The sequence below is a fragment of the Fragaria vesca genome, linkage group LG1, assembly GCF_000184155.1.
Source record: "Fragaria vesca subsp. vesca linkage group LG1, FraVesHawaii_1.0, whole genome shotgun sequence".
In the NCBI taxonomy this organism is placed as follows: domain Eukaryota; kingdom Viridiplantae; phylum Streptophyta; class Magnoliopsida; order Rosales; family Rosaceae; genus Fragaria; species Fragaria vesca.
The window spans coordinates 4972207-4984367 of record NC_020491.1 but is presented as its reverse complement, the minus strand read 5'-3'; the positions used below and the strand labels follow the sequence as shown (position 1 = coordinate 4984367).

At 37.7% G+C, this 12161-nt stretch overlaps 2 protein-coding genes across 3 annotated transcripts; one reads left to right on the top strand and one right to left on the bottom strand.

Moving 5' to 3' along the window:
• The first annotated feature begins 3933 nt into the window (after positions 1-3933).
• Positions 3934-8607, top strand: LOC101296224. The gene is made up of 14 exons (XM_004287427.1): positions 3934-4304; positions 4747-4802; positions 4908-5082; positions 5167-5268; positions 5471-5542; positions 5870-5986; positions 6085-6162; positions 6415-6477; positions 6561-6657; positions 6802-6880; positions 6971-7182; positions 7540-7685; positions 7812-7934; positions 8036-8607. The coding sequence occupies exons 1-14, from the start codon at positions 4212-4214 to the stop codon at positions 8183-8185; spliced, it is 1563 nt and encodes a 520-aa protein (XP_004287475.1). The 5' UTR covers positions 3934-4211; the 3' UTR covers positions 8186-8607.
• A 179-nt stretch (positions 8608-8786) lies between these two features.
• On the bottom strand, positions 8787-10501 carry LOC101295743 (cytochrome b5-like). 2 transcript variants are annotated; one of them, XM_004287426.1, is made up of 6 exons: positions 10342-10501; positions 10026-10118; positions 9850-9890; positions 9688-9765; positions 9494-9585; positions 8787-9044 (listed from the first exon to the last, which is right to left on the bottom strand). In XM_004287426.1, the coding sequence occupies exons 2-6, from the start codon at positions 10090-10092 to the stop codon at positions 8960-8962; spliced, it is 363 nt and encodes a 120-aa protein (XP_004287474.1). In that variant the 5' UTR covers positions 10093-10118; positions 10342-10501; the 3' UTR covers positions 8787-8959. The 2 variants fall into 2 exon arrangements, with proteins under 2 accessions (XP_004287474.1, XP_004287473.1); XM_004287425.1 differs by lacking the exon at positions 10342-10501 and having other exon boundaries at positions 10026-10235.
• Positions 10502-12161: the final 1660 nt, after the last annotated feature.

Here is a 12161-nt window from a genome sequence, read left to right as displayed (position 1 = left end):
GAGAGAGAGAGAGAGTCAAAACTAGTTGGCTGGGGATAGGGGGGTTTGATTTTTGTGATAGGTTTATTGATGTAACGGCAGTTAGTTGATAATTTTACTTATATACCCTTAAGATTCAAATTTGTGGCTGATATTTTGCCACGTGACGAGAACCCCACATTGGCGTACACTACTCTGGCGTAGTCCAGCGCTTTCCTAGTATGATATATACTCTCTCTAATTTGCCTAAATTCATTGCCTCCCCACAGTTGTAGGCATATATATGGTCTATCCCAGATGCCTTTTCATTACAAATATGCTAAAAGCTAAACCAGCACAGGACACAACCCACTAATTAGTCGACACAAATACCTAATTCCTTTCCATTCTCTTCTGATAATGACCAACTCTAAAAGAAACTTGTATGATCCACAGTGTCACCCACTTACTTAACTTCAAGCAGTAACTACTACTAGAGTTTTGTAAGTAGTTTCGGTTTTGTTCCTTCAAGCTTCACACATTACGTTTCGTTACCAGATTTAGTGTAGGTTCTCATGGTTTAAAACGACATACCAACAACATAACATGTTAGGCGACAACTCGACAAGAGATAATATTTGCGCAAGACAGAAATATCCGAATGCAGCTATATGTTATGCAGTTATATCCTGGCATGGTTCATTAACTTGAATTTACCAGGAAGTAGTAATCGTCTGAGTTTGATTAATATGCTAAATAAATGGGGTACAAATCATTCCTTTTAGATTAACAAACGCTTCATATATTCATGAACATGATATAACCTCTTGCATCAGATTTTGCCCCCAAAGTCGCCTCTGCAAGCGAAACACGGTTTACACGGTTTTCTCTATCAGTTTGTGCTTAAACCATTGTGAATCATGATATGATATCAGTTTGAATTTGATCCCAAAAAGGAAATGGAATATCCACAATGTTCATCTATAAATTATCATTTCGTGGGTCCGAAATATGAATCCAAGTTGGGATATATAGAATTCTAAAGTGGATTTGTTAGCTGTGAGAATTAATTATAATGATTCATAAGAGCTTTCTGGTTTCTGGCATCTTTAAATTATTTGTTATGAGTCATGACTCATGACACTCCTTGTAATAAGATATAGGTTTTTTTTAATTAAAATCAATAGCGTACACGCTTCTTTGTTGATTTAGAGCCAATAATTGGTGGAGAGCTTCACCCCTAAGTCTCTTATTTTGTCAAACTGCAAAATAGTAAACCACGACCTTCTAAGGGTTGAAGTTGAATGCTGCAATCTCTATCATCAAAACTGTTATCATTCTAGATAGATAAACTAAGGAGTTGTCAAAATCTAATTGAAATTCAAATCAGTTTTCTTTTAAGGGAAAAAGACCATTTGCACAAAATAAAAAAAGTCAAACCTCATTTCAATGATAATCTTTTTTATTAGCCCATTTGAATACAAGGTACTTATTTTAAGCCCAAATACACAAATCTTTATTAAAATATAATAAAATGATATTTTAAAAGACTTTTTTACCCTTAACTTTTATTTAAAGAGAAAAAAAGAAAAAGAAGAAGAGAAGACTTTCCCGGAAGCACACCGGACACCAGCGCCGGTCACCGGATTCCGGTCGTTGAACACCGGTTGCCTGATTCCCATCACCGGACACTGGCCGCCGGATTCCGGTCACCGGTCGCCGGAAAATTGATGGTGATCGGAAAATTGCCGGAGTCTCACTGGATTTTTTTGAAAAAAATGTCACCAGAACCCACCGGATCTTGCCGGAAGCATACCGGCAAAAAATGAAGTTTACTACCCCTAGTAAACTTCTGCTGGGGGTAGTAAACTTGCAATACAGTTTTCCTATGACCATTATATACCTTAAAAGAGAGAAAAATCAACATATATGCAAAAAAAAAAGTTTACCACCCCTAGTAAACATCTTACTGGGGGTAGTAATCTTGCAAAATAATATCTCCAAGGCTATAAGTACACATTAAAACGGAGAAAAATCAACTTAGATGCGAAAAAATAAAATTTATTACCCCTAGTAAACTTTTACTGGAGGTAGTAAACTTGCAAAACAGTATTTTCAATACCATAATACACACTAAAACAGAGGAAGAACAATTTAGATTCGAAAAACTAAAGTTTACTACCCCCAGTAAACTTTTATTAGGGGTAGTAAACTTGTAAAAAAATATTTTCAATGCCATAATACACACTAAAACAGAGGAAGAACAACGTAGATGCGAAAAAATAAAGTTTATTACCCCCAGTAAACTTATACTGGGGGTAGTAAGCTTGCAAAACAATATCTCCAAAGCCATAAGTACACATTAAAACGGAGAAAAATCAACTTAGATGCAAAAATAAAATTTACTACCCCTAGTAAACTTTTACTGGGGGTAGTAAACTTGCAAAACAGTATTTTCAAGGCTATAATACATACTAAAACAGAGGAAGAACAATTTAGATTCGAAAAACTAAAGTTTACTACCTCCAGTAAACTTTAGTTCCGTCGATGACAGTAACAGCATCAGGTTGGGAGCTGAGGGAGCTTGACTGCTTGAGCAAATCCCTAACAGCCTGGAGAATGCGATTAGATGCATCAACACCTAACGCCCGGAGGCTGGCGGTTGCGCCGACGCGGACGGGGGTGAAGGGACGCAGGTCCTTAGGAACGGCGGCTTCGGCCTTGTGGAGGAGATCTGAGAGCGACAGGGCGGCACTGCGAGGGTTGGAGGCGTAGGAGCTGAGACCGGGCTTGGTCTGGAGGAAGAGCTCGAGATCTTTTCCGATGGGGAGGAGGTTGAGGTTGTGGTCAAAGCAGAAGACATGGACGCAGCTGCCGGCGTCGAAGATGACGGCGTAGGAGGTCTTGGAGTCGGAGGAGGAGTGAATCTGAATCGGAATCTGGGAGGGCATGACGTAGAAGACCATGGTGAGGAGGAGAAGAGAGAGAGAGAGAGAGAGAGAGAGAGAGAGAGAGAGAGAGAGAGAGAGAGAGAGAGAGAGAGAGAGAGAGAGAGAAATGAAAGAGAGATCCGGAATGAGAGGAGAGAGATAGATAAGTTATGGGTAGAAAAGTAAATCTATTAAGTTTAATTGAAATGAGCATAGGAAAAAGTTTTTCATTGGGGTGGGCAATAAACCTTTAAAATTAGTACTAAAGTGTCATTTACTCTTCTTTTAATTAATTAATTGCATTCATCTGATTAAACAAATCACAAGTTTATGAGTAGACGATATCTTATTCATGTTACTTTCGTAGATATAATTTTTAAAAATCGTAAGAAACTAAAATACAAACCTATATGATTAACAAAGTGTTCGAATACAGAGTTTCATAATAGTATGCACCTATTTTTTTTTTTTTTGTAGAATAAAAATTTTCATTCATGATTGATTAGATATATATATCAACGTAAAATACGTCGGACGACCATTGTAGTCAGTACTAATTAGTTGAACACCTTAAATGTATTACACAATCATTTTTTTATGCCTCCAGCTCCTTTGTTGGTCTTACACAAGTAATATACATCCGTCTCTTATCTTTACTCAAAATTTGTATCCGAAATTCTTTATATGCTGCGCTAGATCAAACATTTTTGCTGTTTATAGTTTTACACTCACAGACAAGTCATTCCCTCTTACAACAATGACCAATAGCCAGAGTGGGATTGGCAAAAAACCAGAGAGCTGACAGTGATGCAGAAACCCCTCCCAGATTCGGATCACAACCAAAGCATCTTCCTTTGTATTGTCTCAATCCCCAGCTCACCTTCTCCCCCATAATAACCAATTTCAATTTTCATTTTCTTTTTTTCTCCAACTGCATTTGTACCTTAACAAAAAAAAAAAAACGAACTTTGCCAGCTCGATCCCAAAAAGCGAAAATAAGAAGCCCAATCAAACCTCTCCTATTTTTTTCCTCCTCCCGCTCTGTCACACTATCCCTCCTCCTCCTCCTCCTCCTCCTCCTCCGTTTTCTCTCTCTCCTTTCAGTCCAACGACGTCGTTTTTTCTCTCTCTCTCTTCTCTGCGTTTACGGTTCAACGACGTCGTTTAAACCCGAGCCGGCGGCGATCTGAGAGAGAGAGAGAGAGCAAATGTGCGGTTGTTGATTCCGAGGAGCTGCTCTCGTCGCCTCGTCTTTGTCTCCGACGGAGAGAGAGAGGCCACGGTGAAGGTTTCTGTCGTCGACGGAGAAAAGATTGAAGAATAATGTCGACGACGGAAATGGATCCTCTCGATTCGTTGCTCTTCTCTCTCAGCAAAACGCTCTGTTCTCCCTTCGCCGTCTTTCTTCAGCTCCAGGTTCGTCTCTCAGATCCAGCTCCTTCTTCTTCTTCTTTTGATTTTTTTTTTTGCTCGCCGGAGCAATTTTTTTTTTTGTTAATGTGGAGAATTGCGCGACGGAATTCGAGCTCGGATTGTGGAGGTGGTGATTTCGAGGAGCTCGGATTTTGAACATGTTTGGATTTTGATTTATGGCGGCAGTTTTTGATTTTGATTTCTGAAATTTAGGTTTAACTTTTGATTTGTTTGGGTGAAAAAGTGTGATTTAGTTGCAGAAATGAGGTCAAGGATTTGGTTTATGGTCAGAAGAAATGGATTTTTGGATTTTTAGAGTGAAATTGTCCTCATGAATAGTTCACTATTTGTAATGTTTTGATTTTTCTTTCATCAAATTTTGGCGCTCAGTGTTTTGATATAGTGTAAGCCAAGGTATCTGATTTCAATGTTATTGGTGCTGCAGGGATGTTCAATTTGTTTGCTTCTGGCTTTGGGATGGGCTTGTGCAGCTTATGTCAGGTACTTGAACTCTAGTCTCTCTCGGCGATTGGCTTGTTGTTTAGTGTTATGGTTCAATTTCGTGATTGATATTCAATTTGTTGTGTTTCTTTTTTCTCGATTCAGGAACAGAGAGATTAAAAGGATGAAGGATAGTATGCAACGAGGGAATAGTTTTGCTTTCCTTTGCCAGGATATCATGGAACTCGAGCACTCGAATCAGGTCAACTTGCCAAGAGTGTCTGTTGTTATGCCTTTGAAAGGATTTGGAGAACATAACTTACATAATTGGAGAAGTCAGGTGAGGGAGTCGTTTCTGTGTCTTTCGATGAATAGTGTTGTACTATCAAGGATGCTCATGGTTTTGTTTTATTAATGAACACAGATCACGTCTCTATATGGAGGTCCTTTAGAATTTATTTTTGTGGTGGAAAGTACGGAAGACCCTGCTTACCGTGCTGTATCCATGCTAACATCTGAGCTTAAGGTACTATTACAGCAGTTTGTAATTATATTTTTTAATATATTAAGTCTTCTAATAATCACAAAAGCAAAACACATGAGACAATGCCATAACATTTGCTTTGATGCATTAATTGCTTCTTCTTCATTAAATGGCTGATGTTTACACTAAAACAATCTTCAATATACTAACCTCCTTTACCTGTTTACCATGGTTCTGTTGGCAGGAGGAGGTTGATGCTAAGATTATTGTGGCTGGTCTTTCAACAACCTGCAGTCAGAAAATTCACAATCAATTGGTATGTTTCTAGTGTACAAACTAAAGTATTATTTGTGTCGCTGTGCAATATTAAAGGTGTAGCACAACTTATGTTTTCTGTTTGTGAATTATAACCTGTTCTTAATTGTGTATGATGTCTAGACTAGATACTGGATCAAAGTGATTGTTCTATAACTTTCCTCCTTAGGGGATCCTTGTCAAATCCTAAAAAAAGTTTCATATTTACTTGTATATATGGAAATTTGGCTTCAGACTAGCCTGTTGCATTTAAACTTTCTGCCTTTTGGGTTTGAACTTTGGATAATGTGAGATTCTTGTGTTTACTGATAGTGATGTCCTTTTGTAGGTTGGAGTGGACAAAATGCACAAAGACAGCAAGTATGTATTATTTCTGGATGATGATGTTAGGCTCCACCCTGGATCAATTGGAGCCCTAACTACTGAGATGGAGAAAAATCCTGACGTATGATCCTTGTACTCTGATGTAATATATAGTAACCCATCTTCTAGCTAATTTTCTGGTTGTGGTTGTTAATATTACTCTGTTGAAATGATGTGCAGATATTCATTCAAACTGGATACCCTCTTGATTTGCCTTCAGGAAGTTTAGGAAGTTACTGCATCTACGAGTATCATATGGTATGGAACCATCAACCACATGCTCTCCAGTTTCTTTTTTCACTTAAAAGCATATCTGAAATTTATAGTTCAAATATACAAGTCTTAATTTATATTTCATTCTGCATAACTAATGCCAACTCGCAAAATCAGATAAAGTACAATTACATAAACAATAGCGGCATAAATTACTGCTTTTGGATGCTTAAAAGTATATTAGGGTGCATAACATATACCTGACTCATTGATTTCTGGAATATTTGTTGTCAACAGCCTTGCTCAATGGGCTTTGCTACCGGTGGAAGGACATTCTTTCTCTGGGGAGGTTGCATGATGGCAAGTAGCTATCATCTTCTTCCTGTCTAGCTTGCGTTATATAAATTTGAGATATCAGGCTAACTGTTTGGGATTGATTGCAGATGCATGCAGATGATTTTAGACTTGATCGCTATGGTGTGGTCTCAGGGCTTAGAGATGGTGGTTACTCCGATGATATGACTCTGGCAGCTATATCTGGTATATTCTCATTGACATTTTCTGTTCAATCTCGATCATTTAATAGGCATAGGTGCATTGATCTTAGTGAATTAAGGCCTTCACCAAAGTACAGCATCATTTATAGTGACCAAGCATTATGCTGATGTTATTGACCCTTTCCAGGGGCTCACAAGAGGCTCATCACATCACCTCCAGTTGCTGTCTTTCCTCATCCCCTTGCAAGTGATCTTAGTTTCTCAAGGTTTGTTATGCACAATTATTCAAATACCAAAACAAAAAACTTCTTACCTAAAGAATTTGGTTGAATTTAAACATTTGACTTTTCATGTAGGTATTGGAATTACTTGAGGAAGCAGACATTTGTATTGGAATCATATTTAACAAAGGTTAACTGGATTATGAACCGCGCATTATTTACTGTCCACTGCTATCTCTCATGGGGATTTGTAACACCATACTTGATGGCCATAGTTCATGTAACAGCAGCCCTACGAATGTATATTAAGGGGTATTCGGTTGAGGAAACAACCTTCACTTTTGGTGGTGAGAACCCTACTTTACCTTTTAGATAGGTCCTTTAGAGTATACATGTGGGGAAATTCAGTATGGAGGATACAGTTTTGGTGCCCTGCTTTCAACTCCTTTTGTGGTCATTGGGTAGATAATTTAGAATTTTAGACAGAGTACTGCAAATCAGGATTTTAACAAAAATCCTGATGTCCAAGAAATGCATCTTGTGTTTCGCCTTTAATTGGTGCATCTCAGTTGCATCTGATAATGACAGACTTCTACCTGGACTCAGAAGTTTAACCTAGAAAACCACCCTTAATTTAAGTCTTATTTTATTCTTCAAAGCAAACCATAATCATAGGGCTGACTGTTGCAACCATCTTTTCCCAGGTTTGACACTGGTAGGCTGCCTAGCTGTATGCACTATTGTGGAACTTCTTTCAATGTGGAACTTGACAAGGATAGAAGTCCATCTATGCAACATGCTATCACCAGAGGCACCTAACCTTTCACTTGCTACATATAACTGGGCACTTGTAAGTTTCCTTGTTCTCTGAAGAGACTCTGAATTTCATTACGAAGATTCATATTTCTTGAAACTATTTGACTGCTACTCAGTACTTTCTAATGTTAATGTTAATGTATTATTACTTGAATGACAGGTGTTCATTGCACTGGTCGTAGATAATTTTTTGTACCCCATCTCTGCTTTTCGTTCTCATTTTACTCAGTCTATCAATTGGTCGGGTATTCGATATCACCTGAAGAATGGGAAGATATTCAAGGTATGCTGAGTGAGGCCTTTCTTCTAAACTGTAACATTACATGTGAAGAGGTAGAAATTCTTTTCTTTTTTCTGACCTGCTCTGATCTATTATCCCTGAAGATTGAACGAAGCAAGGATATGGGTCCAACTTACACGGATTTGGGAGGAAAGCATTTAGGGAAGAAAGGAGCTCCTCCAAAGTTGTCATTCCTCAGCTCTTTGGCTAGAAGTCTTGCACAGTGGTATCAACCGAAGAAATATGAGAGCTAAGAAATTTGCTCAGTTCCAAGTGAAACATATTACATTGTGATCGTACCTGTTGTGATCAGTGAAACACATTGTGATCAAACCTGTTGTGATCAGTTGCCCATCTCTCAAGATCGAATGGGTGACGAGGGTGTTGGAAGAAAAATTTGTTGGGGTGGGATTGGTTGGCAATTCAATTATTGGTTATTGGTTAGAGTGCTTTTAGGAAATTTTTGCTTCATCCATTCAAATCCATTTGATTCTTCAGCCTCAACCCAGAATGTCAGGGTTGATTTGTAACTCGGTCTCTCCCCCCAGCCTCATTCTTTAGTTCTGTAACCTCAATTCTTACAGAGATTCATATGATAGCTTGAAATGTGATTTTTCCATATGCTGTTGGTACATATCAATTAATTCAATTCAAGCCTTTTTTCATTTGGTTGCTCATTTTACTGCTCCATTGCTTTCCCTATATTTGATCGATGATATACCTTCATTTGTAGAGTCAGGCTCTTTTTTTTTTTTGGTACAAAGAGTCAGATTTTCAAGAGATACTGAGTGAGCAGTCTTTAATCTTCCCTCAAATGTAAATGGGAAGAACTCTAGTTCAATTTCATATTCTAGTTTGACTATCATTGTGATCACTAGAACACATGAGATCAGGGGTTTTCATGCAAGAACACTTTGAAACCAAATTCATAAGCAAACAGGTGACAAACGCAATACTGAAACCAACTAGAAATTATTTGAATACAGAAGGAATGCTGGTGCCTAAGAGATGATATTACAAGCTATTGACTACTTAGTTACAGCGGCTCCAGGCTCCAGATCTCCAATATAGAATTCGTGAACCATGTCATAGACTAGGCTAGCATGCTGTGGCCTATAAAACATGAAAGAAGATAATGTCAGCAATGTCATTGCCACAAGCTTATTGATGCAATAAAATGTAATCTGCAGGTGCTAGGTACTGCAGATTACAAAGACAAAAGTTCTACCCAGCTGATCTAGGAAGATAGAGATCAACCTATGAATTTGCACTTAGAAAGAACCAATTGAAACACATTCTGCACATTGATGTAAAACCTCACTTTTGGAGTTAAAACATGATTCGGGTGAGAGATGTTTTACATATGTATGTGTATCAATTGTCCTGGGTTTATTTCGAAATATGATTAGTTGACAGCAATCAAATAAGACGAGAGTCACTTAAAACTATCCAGTCACATCCAATATCAACACATTGTTGGTGAAACATTCTCGTTAGAGGTGGAACTATCATTTGGCAACGAGTAAAGGAAGAAAAAGCATTTCAGCAGATATACTACTTACCCATAAAACCCAATAGTTGAATCATCCCCAGCATGTGCGAGGATGGCATCACCACCCGGGTGTACCTCTACATATGGTGTAAGGTCATACACCTACAGCCATTGACAAAACTATGCAAGTGTGAAATGCAAAGCCACATGAAGGCTGAAACAAGCACAAGAGATCTCCCAAGAACATGAAACTATGGATTGTACCTTGTTTTTGATAATCACCCAACAATCTGTTCGTTTATTATGCAAAGCGACCTCAGCTTTAGTGTATATCTTGGCTGTCTGGCAATGGAAATAGCATAAACATTTGCTCAAACTTCACTTCTAGAAAACTGATAATTTCTTTGCTAAGAATTACAATTTTACCTTCTCAGCTTTAGCATTTGACTTAACATTTTTTGTATTCCCTGCAACCAAAAAGAGTTTCTCTTTTATATCCCGAACCCAAAACTTGCTATCAAAGATTCAAACTCTTTGACATTACAACAACTCAGAAAGATTGCTTTTGTTCTTTATAAGATGATAAACGAATAAGAATATACCAGATGGGATCAGAGCGAAAGCTCCTAGAAAGACACACAGAAGCAATGCCACCACAGCTAGAATCATAATTCCAAGCTGAACTCCTTCAACTGCTGAATCAAACATACAAAACATACCCAACAAATCCCATCAAAATAACTCGAACATATGCATTGAAAACTTATGTAGGCACAGATGTATGAAGTCTACTATGATTTTGATCAGCTGGGTATCATTTAGTTTACAACAATGCATAGACTAAACCATGGAAAAAGAGATATATAAATCAAAAGTAGAATCTCTGAAGCCATTGAAGATGAGATAAGAACTACTTACAGAACACAAACTAAAACCAGGAAGTTTGATTTGATATTGGAATCTCTGTACGTGTGTATGTTTTGATAAAGAGACTGATTGAGAAAGCTCAAAGCTTGAGCTTGAGATTCAGTTTGGAAGTCCTTGTATTTCTGCGGAGGTTCAGTGAGAGTTTGTAGTCATATGAAACCAGACTCTTACTCGGACTGTAAGGAGCCAATGGGCCTGGACCTCCTGCAAGTGACCCAGTTGAGGATCCAAAAAACCATCTTCTACAAAAAAAAAAAAAAAAATACATAAATACCAAACTAGTGAGGATTCTTTTGAGTTTTGTCGGCTCGAGAAATTTTAATAAGTTATGTATTATTTAGTCTAGTAACATCAATCATTACAAAATCGAGACATTTATCTCATATAAAAGAAAAAAAATTCAAATCAATACATGTATTATGCACAATAAAGGACTAACATGCACAATAACAATTTGTATTTCTTCTGTTAAGTAAATTGTAAAGCACACGTACATAGTCTAATCCTTTGAGGAAGATATAATCCAGTTCCAGTAATATAGAAGTAGAAGATGAACATTTGGACTATATTGTATGTCTCAGTTAGCAGCTACATAGAGTTCCTTTTGTGAACAATCTTTGATACTTCGACGACAAAGTGGACAACGGGTAGATTCATTCAAACACATATGCAGGCACATATGGTGAAATGTGTGTCCACATTTATCTAGCAATGCACACTTCTCCTTTTCCTTGTACTCCATCAAGCAAATAGAACACTCGCTGCTGCAAAACCCGATTTCTTCATCCCTTCGGTAACTGAATATCACATGACCTTTAGGCCTCTTCGCGCCGATTCTCACCAGAAAAAAGGTCACTTTATTCTGTAGATGTTGCATTCCTGTGATAATCCCTGGACAGTACATTCTTACCGTGAGTAATAAGATAAATACTTGAAGTAACACAGGGAAGCCAAACACAATAATGCGGAGGACGATCGGAATAGTGTCGACGGGACTATTATGATCAAGGGAACTGTCAAGAAGAATAAAGGTGTATGTTATCATGGCACCTAGTATATTGAATATACAGATGACTATTTCTAAGGCAAGGGAAATTTCATGTTTAAGTTTAGCACTTAAGATGTTGAGGAGTATTAGACAGAGATTTATTAACATGAGAGGATAAAACAGGAGATCCATATGACAGGGTTCTCAAGTGTCAAAATTATGGACTACTAGCCTTGTTATCCTTTGATTTATATCAGAGAGGGATTCATACTTTGAAGCCTGATTTAGTAATCCAATTGAGCCAAGAAAATCAAAGATCAAAAGGAGAGTACAAGCGTATTCTAGTAATCCAGTTCCACTACAGATAAGTAAAAGACACATTTTAGTGGAAATCAATATGGAAAAGGATTCTACCAATCCAAAGAGGAAATGAAGTTTGATTTGGATCAAATTTATTTTTATGAAAACGGGTGAAACCCCGTTAGGTTGGAAGGTACAACAAGAGGGACATAAAGCCTATCGATTAATATTGAACGAGAGGGGATTTCATATCTAAAAGATGTACATAATCAGTTAATCACAGTGTTACAGAGGGGTGAAGAAATGAAACGATTTCACTTGGGACCAATTTACTGTTTATTAGTATATCTCAACTAGTAGCTACATCACATGTTCCTCTTTTTTTGTACAATTTTTGGTACTTTGACGACAAGTTGGACATCGGCTGGAGATAGCTAACCACTTATGCAGGCACAGATGATGAAATATGTGGTCACATTTATGTAGCAAAGCACACTCGTCTTCTTCCTCAAACTCCATCAAG

Coding starts and splice junctions, on each gene's coding strand:
- LOC101296224 (XM_004287427.1), top strand. CDS start 4,212: ATGTCGACGACGGAAATGGATCCTCTCGATTCGTTGCTCTTCTCTCTC. Junction 4,305..4,746: donor CCGTCTTTCTTCAGCTCCAG/GTTCGTCTCTCA, acceptor TTGGTGCTGCAG/GGATGTTCAATTTGTTTGCT. Junction 5,543..5,869: donor AGAAAATTCACAATCAATTG/GTATGTTTCTAG, acceptor GTCCTTTTGTAG/GTTGGAGTGGACAAAATGCA.
- LOC101295743 (XM_004287425.1), bottom strand. CDS start 10,140: ATGTTTTGTATGTTTGATTCAGCAGTTGAAGGAGTTCAGCTTGGAATT. Junction 9,766..9,849: donor CAAATGCTAAAGCTGAGAAG/GTAAAATTGTAA, acceptor TTCCATTGCCAG/ACAGCCAAGATATACACTAA. Junction 9,045..9,493: donor TCAACTATTGGGTTTTATGG/GTAAGTAGTATA, acceptor CATGTTTTATAG/GCCACAGCATGCTAGCCTAG.